This window comes from Oncorhynchus masou, unplaced genomic scaffold, assembly GCF_036934945.1.
Source record: "Oncorhynchus masou masou isolate Uvic2021 unplaced genomic scaffold, UVic_Omas_1.1 unplaced_scaffold_1684, whole genome shotgun sequence".
Taxonomy (NCBI): domain Eukaryota; kingdom Metazoa; phylum Chordata; class Actinopteri; order Salmoniformes; family Salmonidae; genus Oncorhynchus; species Oncorhynchus masou.
The window spans coordinates 47,565-69,074 of NW_027006983.1; the positions used below are offsets into that span (position 1 = coordinate 47,565).

Below are 21,510 nucleotides of genomic sequence, written 5' to 3' on the forward strand. Positions count from 1 at the left end.
AGAGATCAAGGACCAGTCAGAGATCAAGGACCAGTCAGAGATCAAGGACCAGTCAGAGATGATCAAGGACCAGTCAGAGATCAAGGACCAGTCAGAGATCAAGGACCAGTCAGAGATCAAGGACCAGTCAGAGATCAAGGACCAGTCAGAGATCAAGGGCCAGTCAGAGGTCAAGGACCAGTCAGAGGTCAAGGACCAGTCAGAGGTCAAGAACCAGTCAGAGATCAAGGACCAGTCAGAGATCAAGGTTAAACTCACCTTCAATATGTTTTCTCCACATGTAGACACCAATATAAGCTGCAAGAACTACAACAGCTGCTGCTGCTATTGACAGACCAACAATCAACCCTACTTGTGATTTAGGAAACACTTCATCTGAAACAGAGAAGCCATGTCAAACCATTACAACACTACATATATACTGTACAGGAAGTAAAGCATCATTTATAAATACTACTGAACAGACCAATAAGGTCATCCCCTAGGAAACCGTCCTCCACTAACTAGTCTAACTAGAGGTCTCAGGTATTTGGGTTAACCAATGAAGACCTCACCTGGGACATGGATCTCTGTCTCCTTCAGGTGGTTGATCTCCGTCTGGTGAACTCTACAGGTGAACCTGTTGGTGTCAGTCTTGTTCACAGTGACATGTCGTCTCAGAGCGTAGCGGCCCTCTGAGTCTCTGTATTTCTCTGGAGGTCCATCAGCAGGGAGGATGGTTCCAGAACTGTCCAGCCACTCCATCTGAGGTTCAGGAAACCAGCCTCCAGACTCACACTTCAGGACCACCCCCCAGCCTTTAGTTCCATCAATAGAGATCACTGGCTGAGATACAGCACCTACAGATACAAGATAAAACAGAGATCACTGGCTGGGATACAGCACCTACACAGATACAAGATAAAACAGAGATCACTGGCTGGGATACAGCACCTACAGATACAAGATAAAACAGAGATCACTGGCTGGGATACAGCACCTACAGATACAAGATAAAACAGATCACTGGCTGAGATACAGCACCTACAGATACAAGATAAAACAGAGATCACTGGCTGGGATACAGCACCTACACAGATACAAGATAAAACAGAGATCACTGGCTGAGATACAGCACCTACACAGATACAAGATAAAACAGAGATCACTGGCTGGGATACAGCACCTACACAGATACAAGATAAAACAGAGATCACTGGCTGGGATACAGCACCTACACAGATACAAGATAAAACAGAGATCACTGGCTGAGATACAGCACCTACAGATACAAGATAAAACAGAGATCACTGGCTGGGATACAGCACCTACACAGATACAAGATAAAACAGAGATCACTGGCTGGGATACAGCACCTACACAGATACAAGATAAAACAGATCACTGGCTGAGATACAGCACCTACAGATACAAGATAAAACAGAGATCACTGGCTGGGATACAGCACCTACAGATACAAGATAAAACAGAGATCACTGGCTGGGATACAGCACCTAGGAATATTGGGACACAGACAGTGAGAAAACAGCAGGTAGTAGGAATATTGGGACACAGCAGTGTAACAGTGTGGGAGGTTTTGATGTGTGAGGAGTGTGTTGTGAAGGCTGTGTGCTGAAAGACCAGCTGAATACATGATGAGGGAGGAAGACCAGCTGAATACATGATGAGGGAGGAAGACCAGCTGAATACATGAGGGAGGAAGACCAGCTGAATACATGATGAGGGAGGAAGACCAGCTGAATACATGATGAGGGAGGAAGACCAGCTGAATACATGATGAGGGAGGCAGACCAGCTGAATACATGATCTCTAACAGAGGAAGGAATGATGATATGTCGATAGGGGACAACCTTGTTTTACTCCTCTAGATAGTTTTCAACTTTCTAAGATGTAGCCATTACTTACTATTTTACACCTAGGGTTCCTATACATAACTTTAACACATTTTATAAGAGATTCCCCAAAATTGAAATATTCCAAGCATTTAAATATAAACTCCAGTTGTACTTTATCAAAAGCCTTTTCTAAATCAGCTATGAAAACCAGGCCTGGTGTCCCCGATATTTCATAGTGTTCTATTGTTTCCAGTACTTGTCTTATATATCTCCAATGTAAAAAAAACCTGTCTGATTAGGATGAATAATATCTGACCTTTTCAATTCTATGCTCCAAGCATTTTGCATTTTTCCCCATATTCCATCCAGTTGGCTTTATTTTTTATAATACATTACACTAGATCTTTCTTGAATAAGTTCCTCCATTTCTTTTTGTTTTCCCTCTAACTTATTCTGTGCCTCTATAGTACCGTTTTTATTGCTATCTAACTGTACTGTTAGTCCTTCAATTGCCTTTGTTAATATGGACTCTATTGATCTAAATTGCTTTAGTTTTATAGATGAGTACTGAATTGCAGGGCCTCTAAAGACACATTTAAAAGTGTCCTATACACTAAGGGGATCTGCTGTACCTGTTATGTTTGAAAAAGTCAGTTATAAATTCTTCTGTCCTATTTTCTAAACAATTTATCATCTAGTAGGCTTTGATTAAATTTCCAATATCCTCGCCCATGTGGAAATTCTGTAAGAGTAATATATATGCCAATTATGTGACGATCCGACAGCATTCTGTCCCCTATCAACACTTTCCAAACATTTGGTGAGAAATAGAAAGTAGTCAAGATGATTGATTAAGCCTCCGCCATGAATAGCTCACTAGGTATTTAAGACTCCATACTCCACTAATTCCAATATATCCATGACATTCATGATTTTCGTAAGTGCCTGAGGGTGATATATTGTAGTGTGATTTCCTTTACCGGTCCATAGAGGTATTCAAGACCGTATTAAAATCTCCCACCATAATAATAGCGTCTAGTGTTGCTTGTAGAGTTGATCAATTCGTATATATTTTCAAAGAAGCTTGGATCATCATTATTCAGACAGGTTAATAAGCCATATATGTTTAAAATATTCCATCTACCTTGAGGATCTGTTTGGACAATTTCCACATTTGGATAAAAATTACTGTAAATAAAAAAATAAAAATTATACCTTCATTTAACTTGTCAAGTCAGTTATGACGGGGAACAGTGGGTTAACTGCCTGTTCAGGGGCAGAACAACAGATTTTTACCTTGTCAGCTCAGGGATTAGATCTTGCAACCTTTTGGTTACTAGTCCAACGCTCTAACCACTAGGCTACCTGCCACACCTACACTCTAACCACTAGGCTACCTGCCTCCTCTACACTCTAACCACTAGGCTACCTGCCTCCTCTACACTCTAACCACTAGGCTACCTGCCTCCTCTACACTCTAACCACTAGGCCACCCTGTCGCCCCTACACTCTAACCACTAGGCCACCCTGTCGCCTCTACACTCTAACCACTAGGCCACCCTGTCGCCCCTACACTCTCACCACTAGGCTACCTGTCGCCCCTACACTCTCACCACTAGGCTACCTGCCTCCTCTACACTCTAACCACTAGGCTACCTGCCACCCCTACACTCTAACCACTAGGCTACCTGCCTCCTCTACACTCTAACCACTAGGCTACCTGCCTCCTCTACACTCTAACCACTAGGCCACCCTGTTGCCCCTACACTCTAACCACTAGGCCACCCTGTCGCCCCTACACTCTAACCACTAGGCCACCCTGTCGCCCCTACACTCTAACCACTAGGCCACCCTGTCGCCCCTACACTCTCACCACTAGGCTACCTGTCGCCCCTACACTCTCACCACTAGGCTACCTGTCGCCCCTACACTCTCACCACTAGGCTACCTGTCGCCCCTACACTCTCACCACTAGGCTACCTGTCGCCCCTACACTCTCACCACTAGGCTACCTGTCGCCCCCTACACTCTCACCACTAGGCTACCTGTCGCCCCTACACTCTAACCACTAGGCTACCTGCCTCCTCTACACTCTAACCACTAGGCTACCTGCCGCCCCTACACTCTAACCACTAGGCTACCTGTCGCCCCTACACTCTCACCACTAGGCCACCCTGTCGCCCCTACACTCTCACCACTAGGCCACCCTGTCGCCCCTACACTCTCACCACTAGGCTACCTGTCGCCCCATCATCAACCCTTTTGCATTTCTTTGCCCATGGGAGAAGTATATTTCATCCTTTTCCACAAAACTTAAATATATCCCCCCCAGTCCTTTTTCCACAAAACTTCATCTAAACTTGTTGAATGAGTTTCCTGTAAACAATAGATATTATATTCCTTCTCCTTTAGCCAGGTAAATACTGATCGTCTTTTCTTATTATCTGCTAAGCCATTACAATTATAACTGGCTATACTTATTTCACCACTTACCATAATGAGACTCAACTTTCAATTAAATTTATCAAAAAATATGTTTGTAAACGTACCATTAAAAAGTAACATGATGATTGAGTGTCTATATGGCTGTACCATGATATTTGCATTGCTACTAAGTAAACCTCCAATTGGTCCCCACTATTCCACCCGCTAAAAGCCCTCCTCATCCCGAGTTGGTTTGTCATCCCAATGCCCGGCAGACCACCCTCGACCCCCTGTATCCCGACTGGGATCCATCCTTTGAAAAGAGCACACACCATTTACAGAACAGAAGTAGACCAAATGCATTTCCATCGCCCTCACCTCCATTTGTATTATATATAGCCATCAAAATATATGTATATATATTAAAAATCCTGTTTCTTATTTTCCATAATTGGCTATCAACATTAAGATTATTTTTGTGCAAAAACATAAAACAGCCAGATTTACCAAAACAACCTCTGATCACATCTCCAGTATTCATGACTCACCAACAAAGAGTTGAACGGAGGTTTCCTTCACCCGGCTGGTCAGTGTTGGGAAGAAGCACCTGTAGCTTCCAGCATCAGAGAGAGTCACTCTGTTCAGCTTTAAGGAGACGTTGCCGTTCTTCAGTTCTTCATGAAACATTGATGTCCTTCCCCTGTAGGATCGAGACTGATCCTCATTGGAGTCTCTTCCTTGACGGTAAAGGTGGACCTTTTCTGCTGTCGGGTTCAATCTTGTCCACCTCACTATCATGTCCTCAGCACTGACATTGGGTTTCAGGGAACATGGTAGAATGATGTCATCACCAGCTAAGGCAACGACTGGGTCAGCCGGTCCAACAACCTGAACCTCAGACGACCCTGGAGAAAAACAAATGACACATAGTTAAAGACACCTGGTAACTTCCTGTTGCTCCATGGATTCTGGCCCATTATGACACCATTCATTCCTATGTGAAGACTCAACAGCATTGAAGCTAAATATAGTCATTTAAGATGGCGTCTCATGTGGGAGATTTATGTAGACAGTTTGAGCTACTCCAGGAAGTGACGTTACACACTAGCTCAGTGCTGCCCCCTCTCATTAAGTAACTCAAGTTGAAGGCCAACTGGGGTACTGCAGGCTGCCATTAGCAACATTTCACTGAGTATACAAAACATTATGAACACCTGCTCTTTCCATCACAGACTGACCAGGTGAATCCAGGTGAAAGCTATGCTCAGGCTAGCAACAACAGGTTATAAGATAAAGGATTCACACACAGGTATGAATGACTACCATGGAGGGAAAGCGTACAGACATGCCTAGGGTGAAAAAATACCCAGATACGGGATAACAATTCTGAGGGAATTTTGTGTGACAGTGTAGACTACACGATTCAAGACATTAATGTGACATTTTGTAAATGACATCGCCAAAGTCAAAGATCAGTCGGATAGTCAAGTTTTACAAGGGTAAGTTTGGCAGCATGAGTGAAGGAGGCTTTGTTGCGAAATAGGAAGCCAATTCTAGATTTAATTTTGGATTGGAGATGTTTGATGTGAGTCTGGAAGGACAGGTTACAGTCTAACCAGACACCTAGGTATTTGTAGTTATCCACGTATTCTAAGTCAGAACCGTCCAGGGTAGCGATGCTGGACAGGCGGCGAGGTGTGGGCAGCGATCGGTTGAAGAGCATGCATTTAGTTTTACTTGCATTTAAGAGAAGTTGGAGGCCACGGAAGGAGTGTTGTATGGCATTGAAGCTCGTCTGGAGGTTAGTTAACACAGTGTCCAAAGAAGGGCCAGAAGTATACAAATGGTGTCGTCTGCATAGAGGTGGATCAGAGAATCACTAGCAGCAAGAGCGACATCATTGATGTTTACAGAGAAAAGAGTCTGCCGGAGAATTTAACCCTGTGGCACCCCCATAGAGACTGGCAGAGGTCCGGACAACAGGCCCTCCGATTTGACACACTGAACTCTATCTGAGAAGTAGTTGGTGAACCAGGCGAGGCAGTCATTTGAGAAACCAAGGCTGCTGAGTCTGCCGATAAGAATGCTGTGATTGACAGAGTCGAAAGCCTTGGCCAGGTCGATGAAGACAGCTGCAGAGTACTGTCCTTTATCAATGGCAGTTATGAGCGTGGCTAAGGTGCACCCATGACCAGCTCGGAAACCAGATTGTATAGCGGAGAAGGTACGGCGGGATTCGAAATGGTCTGTAATCTGTTTGTTAACTTGGCTTTCGAAGACCTTAGAAAAGCAGGGTAGGTTAGATATAGGTCTGTAGCAGTTTGGGTCTAGTGTCTCCCTCTTTGAAGAGGGGGTTGACAGCGGCAGCTTTCCAATTTTTGGGAATCTCAAACGATATGAAAGAGAGGTTGAACAGGCTAGTAATAGGGGTTGCAACAATTTCGGCGGATCATTTTAGAAAGAGGGTCCAGATTGTCTAGTCCGGCCGATTTGTAGGGTCCAGATTTTGCAGCTCTTTCAGAACATCAGCTATCTGGATTTGGGTGGAAAAAAAAGGGGAGGCTTGGGCAAGTTGCTGTGGGGGATGCAGGGTTTTTGACCGAGGTAGGGGTAGCCAGGTGGAAAGCATGGCCAGCCGTAGAGAAATGCTTATTGAAATTCTCAATTATCATGCATTTATCGGTGGTGACAGTGTTTCCTAGCCTCAGTGCAGTGGGCAGCTGGGAGGAGGTGCTCTTATTCTCCATGGACTTTACAGTGTCCCAGAACTTTTTGGAGTTTGTGCTACAGGATGAAAATTTCTGTTTGAAAAAGCTAGCCTTAGCTTTCCTAACTGCCTGTTTATATTGGTTCCAAACTTCCCTGAAAAATTGCAAATCACGGGGGCTATTCCATGCTAATGCAGAACGCCACAGGATGTCTTTGTGCTGGTCAGGGGCAGACAGGTCTGGAGAGAACAAAGGACTAAATCTGTTCCTGGTTGTACATTTTTTGAATGGGGCATGCTTATTTAAGATGGTAAGGAAACCACCTTTAAAGAATAACCAGGCATCCTCTACCTCTACTGAATGAGGTCAATATCCTTCCAGGATACCCGGGCCAGGTCGATTAGAAAGGCCTGCTCGCGGAAGTGTTTTGGGGAGCATTTGACAGTGATGAGGGGTGGTCGTTTGACCGCAGATCCCTTACGGACGCAGGCAATGAGGCAGTGATCACTGAGATCCTGTTTGAAAACAGCAGAGGTGTAGTTAGAGGGCAGGTTTGTCAGGATGATATCCAAGACGGTGCCCATGGTTACGGATTTGGGGTTGTACCTGGTAAATTCCTTGATGATTTTGTGTGAGATTGAGGGCATTTAGCGTAGATTCTGGGACGGCCGGGGTGTTAACTTCTCTAACGCTAACGTCCCACCTGACCAGCATCCAGTGAAAGTGCAGGGCGCCAAATTCAAATAACAGTGTTCTCATAATTACATTTCCTCAAACATTATTATACACCATTTTAAAGATAAACTTGTTGTTAATCCCACCACAGTGTCCGATTTCAAAAAGGCTTTACGAAAAAAGCATACCATGCGATTATGTTAGGTCTGCACCTACTCACAAAACACCTCCATTTTTCCAGCCAAAGAGAGGAGTCACAAAAAGCAGAAATAGAGCCACATCAATTTACAGAAATAGTCATCATAAACTTTAATATAAGATACAAGTGTTATGCACAGAATTAGAGATATACTTCTCCTTAATGCAACCGCTGTGTCAGATTTCAAAAAACCTTTACGGAAAAAGCACACCATGCAATAATCTGAGTACAGCGCTAAGACACAAAAACAAGCCTTTCAGATATCCGCCATGTTGTGGAGTCAACAGAAGTCAGAAATATTCACTTACCTTTGATGATCTTCATCAGAATGGACTCCCAGGAATCCCAGTTCCACAATAAATTTATGTTTTGTTCGATATAGTCCATAATTTATGTACAAATACCTCCTTTTGGTTCACGCGTTCAGTTCACAAATCCAAACTCACGACGCGCGGGCAGGTCAGGCAAAAGTTCAGAATAAAAGTCATATTACAGTTCGTAGAAACATGTCAAAAAATAGAATCAATCTTTAGGATGTTTTTAAATCTTCAATAATGTTCCAACCGGAGAATTCCTTTGTCTTTAGAAATGCAATGGAAAGCAGGTCGCTCTCACGGCCACGCGCATGACCAACTCATGGCCTTCTGGGAGACCCCTTGGTGGATAGACAGACTGGTAGTCTATATTGTCACTATGAATGGTGGATAGACAGACTGGTAGTCTATATTGTCACTATGAATGGTGGCGAGAGGACAGGATAGACAGATTGGTGGTCTATATTGTCACTATGAATGGTGGATAGACAGACTGGTAGTTATATCAGTCTTTATATCAGTACCATTATAGATTAGGGTAATGACTATAGAGATAGGTCTTTATATCAGTACCATTATAGATTAGGGTAATGACTGTAGAGGTAGGTCTTTATATCAGTACCATTATAGATTAGGGTAATGACTATAGAGATAGGTCTTTATATCAGTACCATTATAGATTAGGGTAATGACTATAGAGATAGGTCTTTATATCAGTACCATTATAGATTAGGGTAATGACTATAGAGATAGGTCTTTATATCAGTACCATTATAGATTAGGGTAATGACTATAGAGTTAGAGGATTCATCTTTATATCAGTACCATTATAGATTAGGGTAATGACTATAGAGATAGAGATAGGTCTTCATATCAGTACCATTATAGATTAGATTACCATTAAAGAGGATTCCTCTTTATAGCTGTGACATATCGTCTTCCTCTGTTATAGATCATGTACTGTAAAACATACAGAATGCTGCAGGGTACTGACCAAGACCAGACGGAGAACACATTACACCGGTTTTAAGGTCTCTGTACTACAAAACATACAGAATGCTGCAGGGTACTGACCAAGACCAGACGGAGAACACATTACACCGGTTTTAAGGTCTCTGTACTACAAAACATACAGAATGCTGCAGGGTACTGACCAAGACCAGACAGAGAACACATTACACCGGTTTTAAGGTCTCTGTACTACAAAACATACAGAATGCTGCAGGGTACTGACCAAGACCAGACAGAGAACACATTACACCGGTTTTAAGGTACTGGCATTTTAACTATCCCAAAGCCTAGGACCAAGAGGCATGGAGAGACAGCCTCTAGTTACTATTATGTCCCCAGCCTCTAGTTACTATTATGCCCCCAGCCTGTAGTTACTATTATGCCCCCAGCCTCTAGTTACTATTATGCCCCCAGCCTCTAGTTACTATTATGCCCCCAGCCTCTAGTTACTATTATGCCCCAGCCTCTAGTTACTATTATGCCCCCAGCCTGTAGTTACTATTATGCCCCCAGCCTCTAGTTACTATTATGCCCCCAGCCTCTAGTTACTATTATGCCCCCAGCCTGTAGTTACTATTATGCCCCCAGCCTCTAGTTACTATTATGCCCCCAGCCTCTAGTTACTATTATGCCCCCAGCCTGTAGTTACTATTATGCCCCCAGCCTCTAGTTACTATTATGCCCCCAGCCTCTAGTTACTATTATGCCCCCAGCCTCTAGTTACTATTATGCCCCCAGCCTCTAGTTACTATTATGCCCCCAGCCTGTAGTTACTATTATGCCCCCAGCCTGTAGTTACTATTATGCCCCCAGCCTCTAGTTACTATTATGCCCCCAGCCTCTAGTTACTATTATGCCCCCAGCCTCTAGTTACTATTATGCCCCCAGCCTCTAGTTACTATTATGCCCCCAGCCTCTAGTTACTATTATGCCCCCAGCCTCTAGTTACTATTATGCCCCCAGCCTGTAGTTACTAGTATGTCCCCAGCCTCTAGTTACTAGTATGTCCCCAGCCTCTAGTTACTATTATGCCCCCCAGCCTCTAGTTACTATTATGTCCCCAGCCTGTAGTTACTATTATGCCCCCAGCCTCTAGTTACTATTATGCCCCCAGCCTCTAGTTACTATTATGCCCCCAGCCTCTAGTTACTATTATGCCCCCAGCCTCTAGTTACTATTATGCCCCCAGCCTCTAGTTACTATTATGCCCCCAGCCTGTAGTTACTATTATGCCCCCAGCCTCTAGTTACTATTATGCCCCCAGCCTCTAGTTACTATTATGTCCCCAGCCTCTAGTTACTATTATGCCCCCAGCCTCTAGTTACTATTATGCCCCCAGCCTCTAGTTACTATTATGCCCCCAGCCTCTAGTTACTATTATGCCCCCAGCCTGTAGTTACTATTATGCCCCCAGCCTCTAGTTACTATTATGCCCCCAGCCTCTAGTTACTATTATGCCCCCAGCCTGTAGTTACTATTATGCCCCCAGCCTCTAGTTACTATTATGCCCCCAGCCTGTAGTTACTATTATGCCCCCAGCCTCTAGTTACTATTATGCCCCCAGCCTCTAGTTACTATTATGCCCCCAGCCTCTAGTTACTATTATGCCCCCAGCCTGTAGTTACTATTATGTCCCCAGCCTGTAGTTACTATTATGCCCCCAGCCTCTAGTTACTATTATGCCCCCAGCCTCTAGTTACTATTATGCCCCCAGCCTCTAGTTACTATTATGCCCCCAGCCTCTAGTTACTATTATGCCCCCAGCCTGTAGTTACTATTATGCCCCCAGCCTGTAGTTACTATTATGCCCCCAGCCTCTAGTTACTATTATGCCCCCAGCCTGTAGTTACTATTATGCCCCCAGCCTCTAGTTACTAGTATGCCCCCAGCCTCTAGTTACTATTATGCCCCCAGCCTCTAGTTACTATTATGTCCCCAGCCTGTAGTTACTATTATGCCCCCAGCCTCTAGTTACTATTATGCCCCCAGCCTCTAGTTACTATTATGCCCCCAGCCTCTAGTTACTATTATGCCCCCAGCCTCTAGTTACTATTATGCCCCAGCCTGTAGTTACTATTATGCCCCCAGCCTCTAGTTACTATTATGCCCCCAGCCTCTAGTTACTATTATGCCCCCAGCCTGTAGTTACTATTATGCCCCCAGCCTCTAGTTACTATTATGCCCCCAGCCTCTAGTTACTATTATGTCCCCAGCCTGTAGTTACTATTATGCCCCCAGCCTCTAGTTACTATTATGCCCCCAGCCTCTAGTTACTATTATGCCCCCAGCCTCTAGTTACTATTATGCCCCCAGCCTGTAGTTACTATTATGCCCCCAGCCTGTAGTTACTATTATGCCCCCAGCCTCTAGTTACTATTATGCCCCCAGCCTCTAGTTACTATTATGCCCCCAGCCTGTAGTTACTATTATGCCCCCAGCCTCTAGTTACTATTATGCCCCCAGCCTCTAGTTACTATTATGTCCCCAGCCTGTAGTTACTATTATGCCCCCAGCCTCTAGTTACTATTATGCCCCCAGCCTGTAGTTACTAGTATGTCCCCAGCCTCTAGTTACTATTATGCCCCCAGCCTCTAGTTACTATTATGCCCCCAGCCTCTAGTTACTATTATGCCCCCAGCCTGTAGTTACTAGTATGCCCCCAGCCTCTAGTTACTATTATGCCCCCAGCCTCTAGTTACTATTATGCCCCCAGCCTCTAGTTACTATTATGCCCCCAGCCTCTAGTTACTAGTATGTCCCCAGCCTCTAGTTACTATTATGCCCACAGCCTCTAGTTACTATTATGCCCCCAGCCTGTAGTTACTATTATGCCCCCAGCCTCTAGTTACTATTATGCCCCCAGCCTCTAGTTACTATTATGCCCCCAGCCTCTAGTTACTATTATGTCCCCAGCCTGTAGTTACTATTATGCCCCCAGCCTCTAGTTACTATTATGCCCCCAGCCTCTAGTTACTATTATGTCCCCAGCCTGTAGTTACTATTATGTCCCCAGCCTCTAGTTACTATTATGCCCCCAGCCTCTAGTTACTAGTATGCCCCCAGCCTGTAGTTACTATTATGTCCCCAGCCTCTAGTTACTATTATGCCCCCAGCCTCTAGTTACTATTATGCCCCCAGCCTGTAGTTACTATTATGCCCCCAGCCTCTAGTTACTATTATGCCCCCAGCCTGTAGTTACTATTATGCCCCAGCCTCTAGTTACTATTATGCCCCCAGCCTGTAGTTACTATTATGTCCCCAGCCTCTAGTTACTATTATGCCCCCAGCCTGTAGTTACTATTATGCCCCCAGCCTCTAGTTACTATTATGCCCCCAGCCTGTAGTTACTATTATGCCCCCAGCCTCTAGTTACTATTATGCCCCAGCCTGTAGTTACTATTATGCCCCCAGCCTCTAGTTACTATTATGCCCCCAGCCTGTAGTTACTATTATGTCCCCAGCCTCTAGTTACTATTATGCCCCCAGCCTGTAGTTACTATTATGCCCCCAGCCTCTAGTTACTATTATGCCCCCAGCCTGTAGTTACTATTATGTCCCCAGCCTCTAGTTACTATTATGCCCCCAGCCTCTAGTTACTATTATGCCCCCAGCCTGTAGTTACTATTATGCCCCCAGCCTGTAGTTACTATTATGCCCCCAGCCTCTAGTTACTATTATGCCCCCAGCCTCTAGTTACTATTATGCCCCCAGCCTGTAGTTACTATTATGCCCCCAGCCTGTAGTTACTAGTATGTCCCCAGCCTCTAGTTACTATTATGCCCCCAGCCTGTAGTTACTATTATGTCCCCAGCCTCTAGTTACTATTATGCCCCCAGCCTCTAGTTACTATTATGCCCCCAGCCTCTAGTTACTATTATGCCCCCAGCCTCTAGTTACTATTATGCCCCCAGCCTGTAGTTACTATTATGCCCCCAGCCTCTAGTTACTATTATGCCCCCAGCCTGTAGTTACTATTATGCCCCCAGCCTCTAGTTACTATTATGTCCCCAGCCTCTAGTTACTATTATGCCCCAGCCTCTAGTTACTATTATGCCCCCAGCCTGTAGTTACTATTATGTCCCCAGCCTCTAGTTACTATTATGCCCCCAGCCTGTAGTTACTATTATGCCCCCAGCCTCTAGTTACTATTATGCCCCCAGCCTCTAGTTACTATTATGCCCCCAGCCTGTAGTTACTATTATGTCCCCAGCCTCTAGTTACTATTATGCCCCCAGCCTGTAGTTACTATTATGTCCCCAGCCTCTAGTTACTATTATGTCCCCAGCCTCTAGTTACTAGTATGCCCCCAGCCTGTAGTTACTATTATGCCCCCAGCCTCTAGTTACTAGTATGCCCCCAGCCTCTAGTTACTAGTATGCCCCCAGCCTGTAGTTACTATTATGCCCCCAGCCTCTAGTTACTATTATGCCCCCAGCCTCTAGTTACTAGTATGCCCCCAGCCTCTAGTTACTAGTATGCCCCCAGCCTGTAGTTACTATTATGCCCACAGCCTCTAGTTACTATTATGCCCCCAGCCTCTAGTTACTATTATGCCCCCAGCCTCTAGTTACTATTATGCCCACAGCCTCTAGTTACTATTATGCCCCCAGCCTCTAGTTACTATTATGCCCACAGCCTCTAGTTACTATTATGCCCCCAGCCTCTAGTTACTAGTATGCCCCCAGCCTGTAGTTACTATTATGCCCACAGCCTCTAGTTACTATTATGCCCACAGCCTCTAGTTACTAGTATGTCCCCAGCCTCTAGTTACTATTATGCCCCCAGCCTCTAGTAACTATTATGCCCCCAGCCTCTAGTTACTAGTATGCCCCCAGCCTCTAGTTACTATTATGCCCCCAGCCTCTAGTTACTAGTATGTCCCCAGCCTCTAGTTACTATTATGCCCCCAGCCTCTAGTTACTATTATGCCCCCAGCCTCTAGTTACTAGTATGTCCCCAGCCTCTAGTTACTATTATGCCCCCAGCCTCTAGTTACTATTATGCCCCCAGCCTGTAGTTACTAGTATGCCCCCAGCCTGTAGTTACTATTATGCCCCCAGCCTCTAGTTACTATTATGCCCCCAGCCTCTAGTTACTATTATGCCCCCAGCCTCTAGTTACTATTATGCCCCCAGCCTCTAGTTACTATTATGCCCCCAGCCTCTAGTTACTAGTATGCCCCCAGCCTGTAGTTACTATTATGCCCCAGCCTCTAGTTACTATTATGCCCCAGCCTGTAGTTACTATTATGCCCCCAGCCTGTAGTTACTATTATGTCCCCAGCCTCTAGTTACTATTATGCCCCCAGCCTCTAGTTACTATTATGCCCCCAGCCTCTAGTTACTATTATGCCCTCAGCCTCTAGTTACTATTATGCCCCCAGCCTCTAGTTACTATTATGCCCCCAGCCTGCAGTTACTATTATGCCCCCAGCCTCTAGTTACTATTATGCCCCAGCCTCTAGTTACTAGTATGTCCCCAGCCTCTAGTTACTATTATGCCCCCAGCCTCTAGTTACTATTATGCCCCCAGCCTCTAGTTACTATTATGCCCCCAGCCTGTAGTTACTAGTATGCCCCCAGCCTCTAGTTACTAGTATGCCCCCAGCCTCTAGTTACTAGTATGCCCCCAGCCTGTAGTTACTATTATGCCCCCAGCCTCTAGTTACTATTATGCCCCCAGCCTGTAGTTACTATTATGCCCCCAGCCTGTAGTTACTATTATGTCCCCAGCCTCTAGTTACTATTATGCCCCCAGCCTCTAGTTACTATTATGCCCCCAGCCTCTAGTTACTATTATGCCCTCAGCCTCTAGTTACTATTATGCCCCCAGCCTCTAGTTACTATTATGCCCCCAGCCTGCAGTTACTATTATGCCCCCAGCCTCTAGTTACTATTATGCCCCCAGCCTCTAGTTACTAGTATGTCCCCAGCCTCTAGTTACTATTATGCCCCCAGCCTCTAGTTACTATTATGCCCCCAGCCTGTAGTTACTAGTATGCCCCCAGCCTGTAGTTACTATTATGCCCCCAGCCTCTAGTTACTATTATGCCCCCAGCCTCTAGTTACTATTATGCCCCCAGCCTCTAGTTACTATTATGCCCCCAGCCTGTAGTTACTATTATGCCCCCAGCCTGTAGTTACTATTATGCCCCCAGCCTGTAGTTACTATTATGCCCCCAGCCTCTAGTTACTATTATGCCCCCAGCCTCTAGTTACTATTATGCCCCCAGCCTCTAGTTACTATTATGCCCCCAGCCTCTAGTTACTATTATGCCCCCAGCCTGTAGTTACTATTATGCCCCCAGCCTGTAGTTACTATTATGTCCCCAGCCTCTAGTTACTATTATGCCCCCAGCCTCTAGTTACTATTATGCCCCCAGCCTCTAGTTACTATTATGCCCTCAGCCTCTAGTTACTATTATGCCCCCAGCCTCTAGTTACTATTATGCCCCCAGCCTGCAGTTACTATTATGCCCCCAGCCTCTAGTTACTATTATGCCCCCAGCCTCTAGTTACTATTATGCCCCCAGCCTCTAGTTACTATTATGCCCCCAGCCTCTAGTTACTATTATGCCCCCAGCCTCTAGTTACTATTATGCCCCCAGCCTCTAGTTACTAGTATGCCCCCAGCCTGTAGTTACTATTATGCCCCCAGCCTCTAGTTACTATTATGCCCCCAGCCTCTAGTTACTATTATGCCCCCAGCCTGCAGTTACTATTATGCCCCCAGCCTCTAGTTACTATTATGCCCCCAGCCTCTAGTTACTATTATGCCCCCAGCCTCTAGTTACTATTATGCCCCCAGCCTCTAGTTACTATTATGCCCCCAGCCTCTAGTTACTATTATGCCCCCAGCCTCTAGTTACTATTATGCCCCCAGCCTCTAGTTACTATTATGCCCCCAGCCTCTAGTTACTATTATGCCCCCAGCCTGTAGTTACTATTATGCCCCCAGCCTGTAGTTACTATTATGTCCCCAGCCTCTAGTTACTATTATGACCCCAGCCTCTAGTTACTATTATGCCCCCAGCCTCTAGTTACTATTATGCCCTCAGCCTCTAGTTACTATTATGCCCCCAGCCTCTAGTTACTATTATGCCCCCAGCCTGCAGTTACTATTATGCCCCCAGCCTCTAGTTACTATTATGCCCCCAGCCTCTAGTTACTAGTATGTCCCCAGCCTCTAGTTACTATTATGCCCCCAGCCTCTAGTTACTATTATGCCCCCAGCCTGTAGTTACTAGTATGCCCCCAGCCTGTAGTTACTATTATGCCCCCAGCCTCTAGTTACTATTATGCCCCCAGCCTCTAGTTACTATTATGCCCCCAGCCTCTAGTTACTATTATGCCCCCAGCCTGTAGTTACTATTATGCCCCCAGCCTCTAGTTACTATTATGCCCCCAGCCTCTAGTTACTATTATGCCCCCAGCCTGTAGTTACTATTATGCCCCCAGCCTCTAGTTACTATTATGCCCCCAGCCTCTAGTTACTATTATGCCCCCAGCCTCTAGTTACTATTATGCCCCCAGCCTGTAGTTACTATTATGCCCCCAGCCTGTAGTTACTATTATGCCCCCAGCCTCTAGTTACTATTATGCCCCCAGCCTCTAGTTACTATTATGCCCCCAGCCTCTAGTTACTATTATGCCCCCAGCCTCTAGTTACTATTATGCCCCCAGCCTCTAGTTACTATTATGCCCCCAGCCTGTAGTTACTATTATGCCCCCAGCCTGTAGTTACTATTATGTCCCCAGCCTCTAGTTACTATTATGCCCCCAGCCTCTAGTTACTATTATGCCCCCAGCCTCTAGTTACTATTATGCCCCCAGCCTCTAGTTACTATTATGCCCCCAGCCTCTAGTTACTATTATGCCCCCAGCCTGCAGTTACTATTATGCCCCCAGCCTCTAGTTACTATTATGCCCCCAGCCTCTAGTTACTAGTATGTCCCCAGCCTCTAGTTACTATTATGCCCCCAGCCTCTAGTTACTATTATGCCCCCAGCCTGTAGTTACTAGTATGCCCCCAGCCTGTAGTTACTATTATGCCCCCAGCCTCTAGTTACTATTATGCCCCCAGCCTCTAGTTACTATTATGCCCCCAGCCTCTAGTTACTATTATGCCCCCAGCCTGTAGTTACTATTATGCCCCCAGCCTGTAGTTACTATTATGCCCCCAGCCTGTAGTTACTATTATGCCCCCAGCCTCTAGTTACTATTATGCCCCCAGCCTCTAGTTACTATTATGCCCCCAGCCTCTAGTTACTATTATGCCCCCAGCCTCTAGTTACTATTATGCCCCCAGCCTCTAGTTACTATTATGCCCCCAGCCTGTAGTTACTATTATGTCCCCAGCCTCTAGTTACTATTATGCCCCCAGCCTCTAGTTACTATTATGCCCCCAGCCTCTAGTTACTATTATGCCCTCAGCCTCTAGTTACTATTATGCCCCCAGCCTCTAGTTACTATTATGCCCCCAGCCTGCAGTTACTATTATGCCCCCAGCCTCTAGTTACTATTATGCCCCCAGCCTCTAGTTACTATTATGCCCCCAGCCTCTAGTTACTATTATGCCCCCAGCCTCTAGTTACTATTATGCCCCCAGCCTCTAGTTACTATTATGCCCCCAGCCTCTAGTTACTAGTATGCCCCCAGCCTGTAGTTACTATTATGCCCCCAGCCTCTAGTTACTATTATGCCCCCAGCCTCTAGTTACTATTATGCCCCCAGCCTGCAGTTACTATTATGCCCCCAGCCTCTAGTTACTATTATGCCCCCAGCCTCTAGTTACTATTATGCCCCCAGCCTCTAGTTACTATTATGCCCCCAGCCTCTAGTTACTATTATGCCCCCAGCCTCTAGTTACTAGTATGCCCCCAGCCTCTAGTTACTATTATGCCCCCAGCCATTAGTTACTATTATGCCCCCAGCCTGTAGTTACTATTATGCCCCCAGCCTCTAGTTACTATTATGCCCCCAGCCTCTAGTTACTATTATGCCCCTAGCCTGTAGTTACTATTATGCCCCCAGCCTCTAGTTACTAGTATGCCCCAGCCTCTAGTTACTATTATGCCCCCAGCCTCTAGTTACTATTATGCCCCCAGCCTGTAGTTACTATTATGCCCCCAGCCATTAGTTACTATTATGCCCCCAGCCTCTAGTTACTATTATGCCCCCAGCCTCTAGTTACTATTATGCCCCCAGCCTCTAGTTACTATTATGCCCCCAGCCTCTAGTTACTATTATGCCCCCAGCCTGTAGTTACTATTATGCCCCAGCCTCTAGTTACTATTATGCCCCCAGCCTCTAGTTACTATTATGCCCCCAGCCTCTAGTTACTATTATGCCCCCAGCCTCTAGTTACTATTATGCCCCCAGCCTTTAGTTACTAGTATGCCCCCAGCCTCTAGTTACTATTATGCCCCCAGCCTCTAGTTACTATTATGCCCCCAGCCTCTAGTTACTATTATGCCCCCAGCCTCTAGTTACTATTATGCCCCCAGCCTCTAGTTACTATTATGCCCCCAGCCTCTAGTTACTATTATGCCCCCAGCCTCTAGTTACTATTATGCCCCCAGCCTGTAGTTACTATTATGTCCCCAGCCTCTAGTTACTATTATGCCCCCAGCCTCTAGTTACTAGTATGCCCCCAGCCTCTAGTTACTATTATGCCCCCAGCCTCTAGTTACTAGTATGTCCCCAGCCTCTAGTTACTATTATGCCCCCAGCCTGTAGTTACTATTATGTCCCCAGCCTGTAGTTACTATTATGCCCCCAGCCTGTAGTTACTATTATGTCCCCAGCCTCTAGTTACTATTATGCCCCCAGCCTCTAGTTACTATTATGCCCCCAGCCTCTAGTTACTATTATGCCCCCAGCCTCTAGTTACTATTATGCCCCCAGCCTGTAGTTACTATTATGCCCCCAGCCTCTAGTTACTATTATGCCCCCAGCCTCTAGTTACTATTATGTCCCCAGCCTCTAGTTACTATTATGTCCCCAGCCTCTAGTTACTATTATGCCCCAGCCTCTAGTTACTATTATGCCCCAGCCTCTAGTTACTATTATGCCCTCAGCCTCTAGTTACTATTATGCCCCCAGCCTGTAGTTACTATTATGCCCCCAGCCTGCAGTTACTATTATGCCCCCAGCCTCTAGTTACTATTATGCCCCCAGCCTCTAGTTACTATTATGCCCCCAGCCTCTAGTTACTATTATGCCCTCAGCCTCTAGTTACTATTATGCCCCCAGCCTGTAGTTACTATTATGCCCCCAGCCTGTAGTTACTATTATGCCCCCAGCCTGTAGTTACTATTATGCCCCCAGCCTCTAGTTACTATTATGCCCCCAGCCTCTAGTTACTATTATGCCCCCAGCCTGTAGTTACTATTATGCCCCCAGCCATTAGTTACTATTATGCCCCCAGCCTCTAGTTACTATTATGCCCCCAGCCTCTAGTTACTATTATGCCCCCAGCCTCTAGTTACTATTATGCCCCCAGCCTCTAGTTACTATTATGCCCCCAGCCTGTAGTTACTATTATGCCCCCAGCCTCTAGTTACTATTATGCCCCCAGCCTCTAGTTACTATTATGCCCCCAGCCTCTAGTTACTATTATGCCCCCAGCCTCTAGTTACTATTATGCCCCCAGCCTTTAGTTACTAGTATGCCCCCAGCCTTTAGTTACTAGTATGCCCCCAGCCTCTAGTTACTATTATGCCCCCAGCCTCTAGTTACTATTATGCCCCCAGCCTCTAGTTACTATTATGCCCCCAGCCTCTAGTTACTATTATGCCCCCAGCCTCTAGTTACTATTATGCCCCCAGCCTCTAGTTACTATTATGCCCCCAGCCTCTAGTTACTATTATGCCCCCAGCCTCTAGTTACTATTATGCCCCCAGCCTGTAGTTACTATTATGCCCCCAGCCTCTAGTTACTATTATGCCCCCAGCCTGTAGTTACTATTATGTCCCCAGCCTCTAGTTACTATTATGCCCCCAGCCTCTAGTTACTAGTATGCCCCCAGCCTCTAGTTACTATTATGCCCCCAGCCTCTAGTTACTAGTATGTCCCCAGCCTCTAGTTACTATTATGCCCCCAGCCTGTAGTTACTATTATGTCCCCAGCCTCTAGTTACTATTATGCCCCCAGCCTCTAGTTACTAGTATGCCCCCAGCCTCTAGTTACTATTATGCCCCCAGCCTCTAGTTACTAGTATGTCCCCAGCCTCTAGTTACTATTATGCCCCCAGCCTGTAGTTACTATTATGCCCCCAGCCTCTAGTTACTATTATGCCCCCAGCCTGTAGTTACTATTATGCCCCCAGCCTCTAGTTACTATTATGCCCCCAGCCTCTAGTTACTAGTATGTCCCCAGCCTCTAGTTACTAGTATGTCCCCAGCCTCTAGTTACTATTATGCCCCCAGCCTGTAGTTACTATTATGCCCCCAGCCTGTAGTTACTATTATGCCCCCAGCCTCTAGTTACTATTATGCCCCCAGCCTCTAGTTACTATTATGCCCCCAGCCTCTAGTTACTATTATGCCCCCAGCCTCTAGTTACTATTATGCCCCCAGCCTGTAGTTACTATTATGCCCCCAGCCTGTAGTTACTATTATGTCCCCAGCCTCTAGTTACTATTATGCCCCCAGCCTCTAGTTACTATTATGCCCCAGCCTCTAGTTACTATTATGCCCTCAGCCTCTAGTTACTATTATGCCCCCAGCCTCTAGTTACTATTATGCCCCCAGCCTGCAGTTACTATTATGCCCCCAGCCTCTAGTTACTATTATGCCCCCAGCCTCTAGTTACTATTATGCCCCCAGCCTCTAGTTACTATTATGCCCCCAGCCTCTAGTTACTATTATGCCCCCAGCCTCTAGTTACTATTATGCCCCCAGCCTCTAGTTACTAGTATGCCCCCAGCCTGTAGTTACTATTATGCCCCCAGCCTCTAGTTACTATTATGCCCCCAGCCTCTAGTTACTATTATGCCCCCAGCCTCTAGTTACTATTATGCCCCCAGCCTGCAGTTACTATTATGCCCCCAGCCTCTAGTTACTATTATGCCCCAGCCTCTAGTTACTAGTATGTCCCCAGCCTCTAGTTACTATTATGCCCCCAGCCTCTAGTTACTATTATGCCCCCAGCCTGTAGTTACTAGTATGCCCCCAGCCTGTAGTTACTATTATGCCCCCAGCCTCTAGTTACTATTATGCCCCCAGCCTCTAGTTACTATTATGCCCCCAGCCTGTAGTTACTATTATGCCCCCAGCCATTAGTTACTATTATGCCCCCAGCCTCTAGTTACTATTATGCCCCCAGCCTCTAGTTACTATTATG

The 21,510-nt window shown here is 45.9% G+C and overlaps 1 protein-coding gene across 5 annotated transcripts in view; it reads right to left on the minus strand.

The window, feature by feature from the left end:
• LOC135531966 (selection and upkeep of intraepithelial T-cells protein 6-like) overlaps window positions 1–21,510 on the minus strand; it is a 68,115-nt gene that overhangs the window by 29,875 nt on the left and 16,730 nt on the right. For 4 of the 5 annotated variants that reach the window (XM_064959657.1, XM_064959654.1, XM_064959653.1 and 1 more), the window contains exons 2-4: window positions 4,808–5,164; window positions 555–839; window positions 259–375 (exon numbers count right to left, since the gene is read on the minus strand). In XM_064959657.1, coding sequence (XP_064815729.1) covers window positions 259–375; window positions 555–839; window positions 4,808–5,164 — 759 coding nt within the window. The remainder of the gene's footprint in view (window positions 1–258; window positions 376–554; window positions 840–4,807; window positions 5,165–21,510) is intronic. The other variant, XM_064959658.1, reaches the window with a different exon arrangement.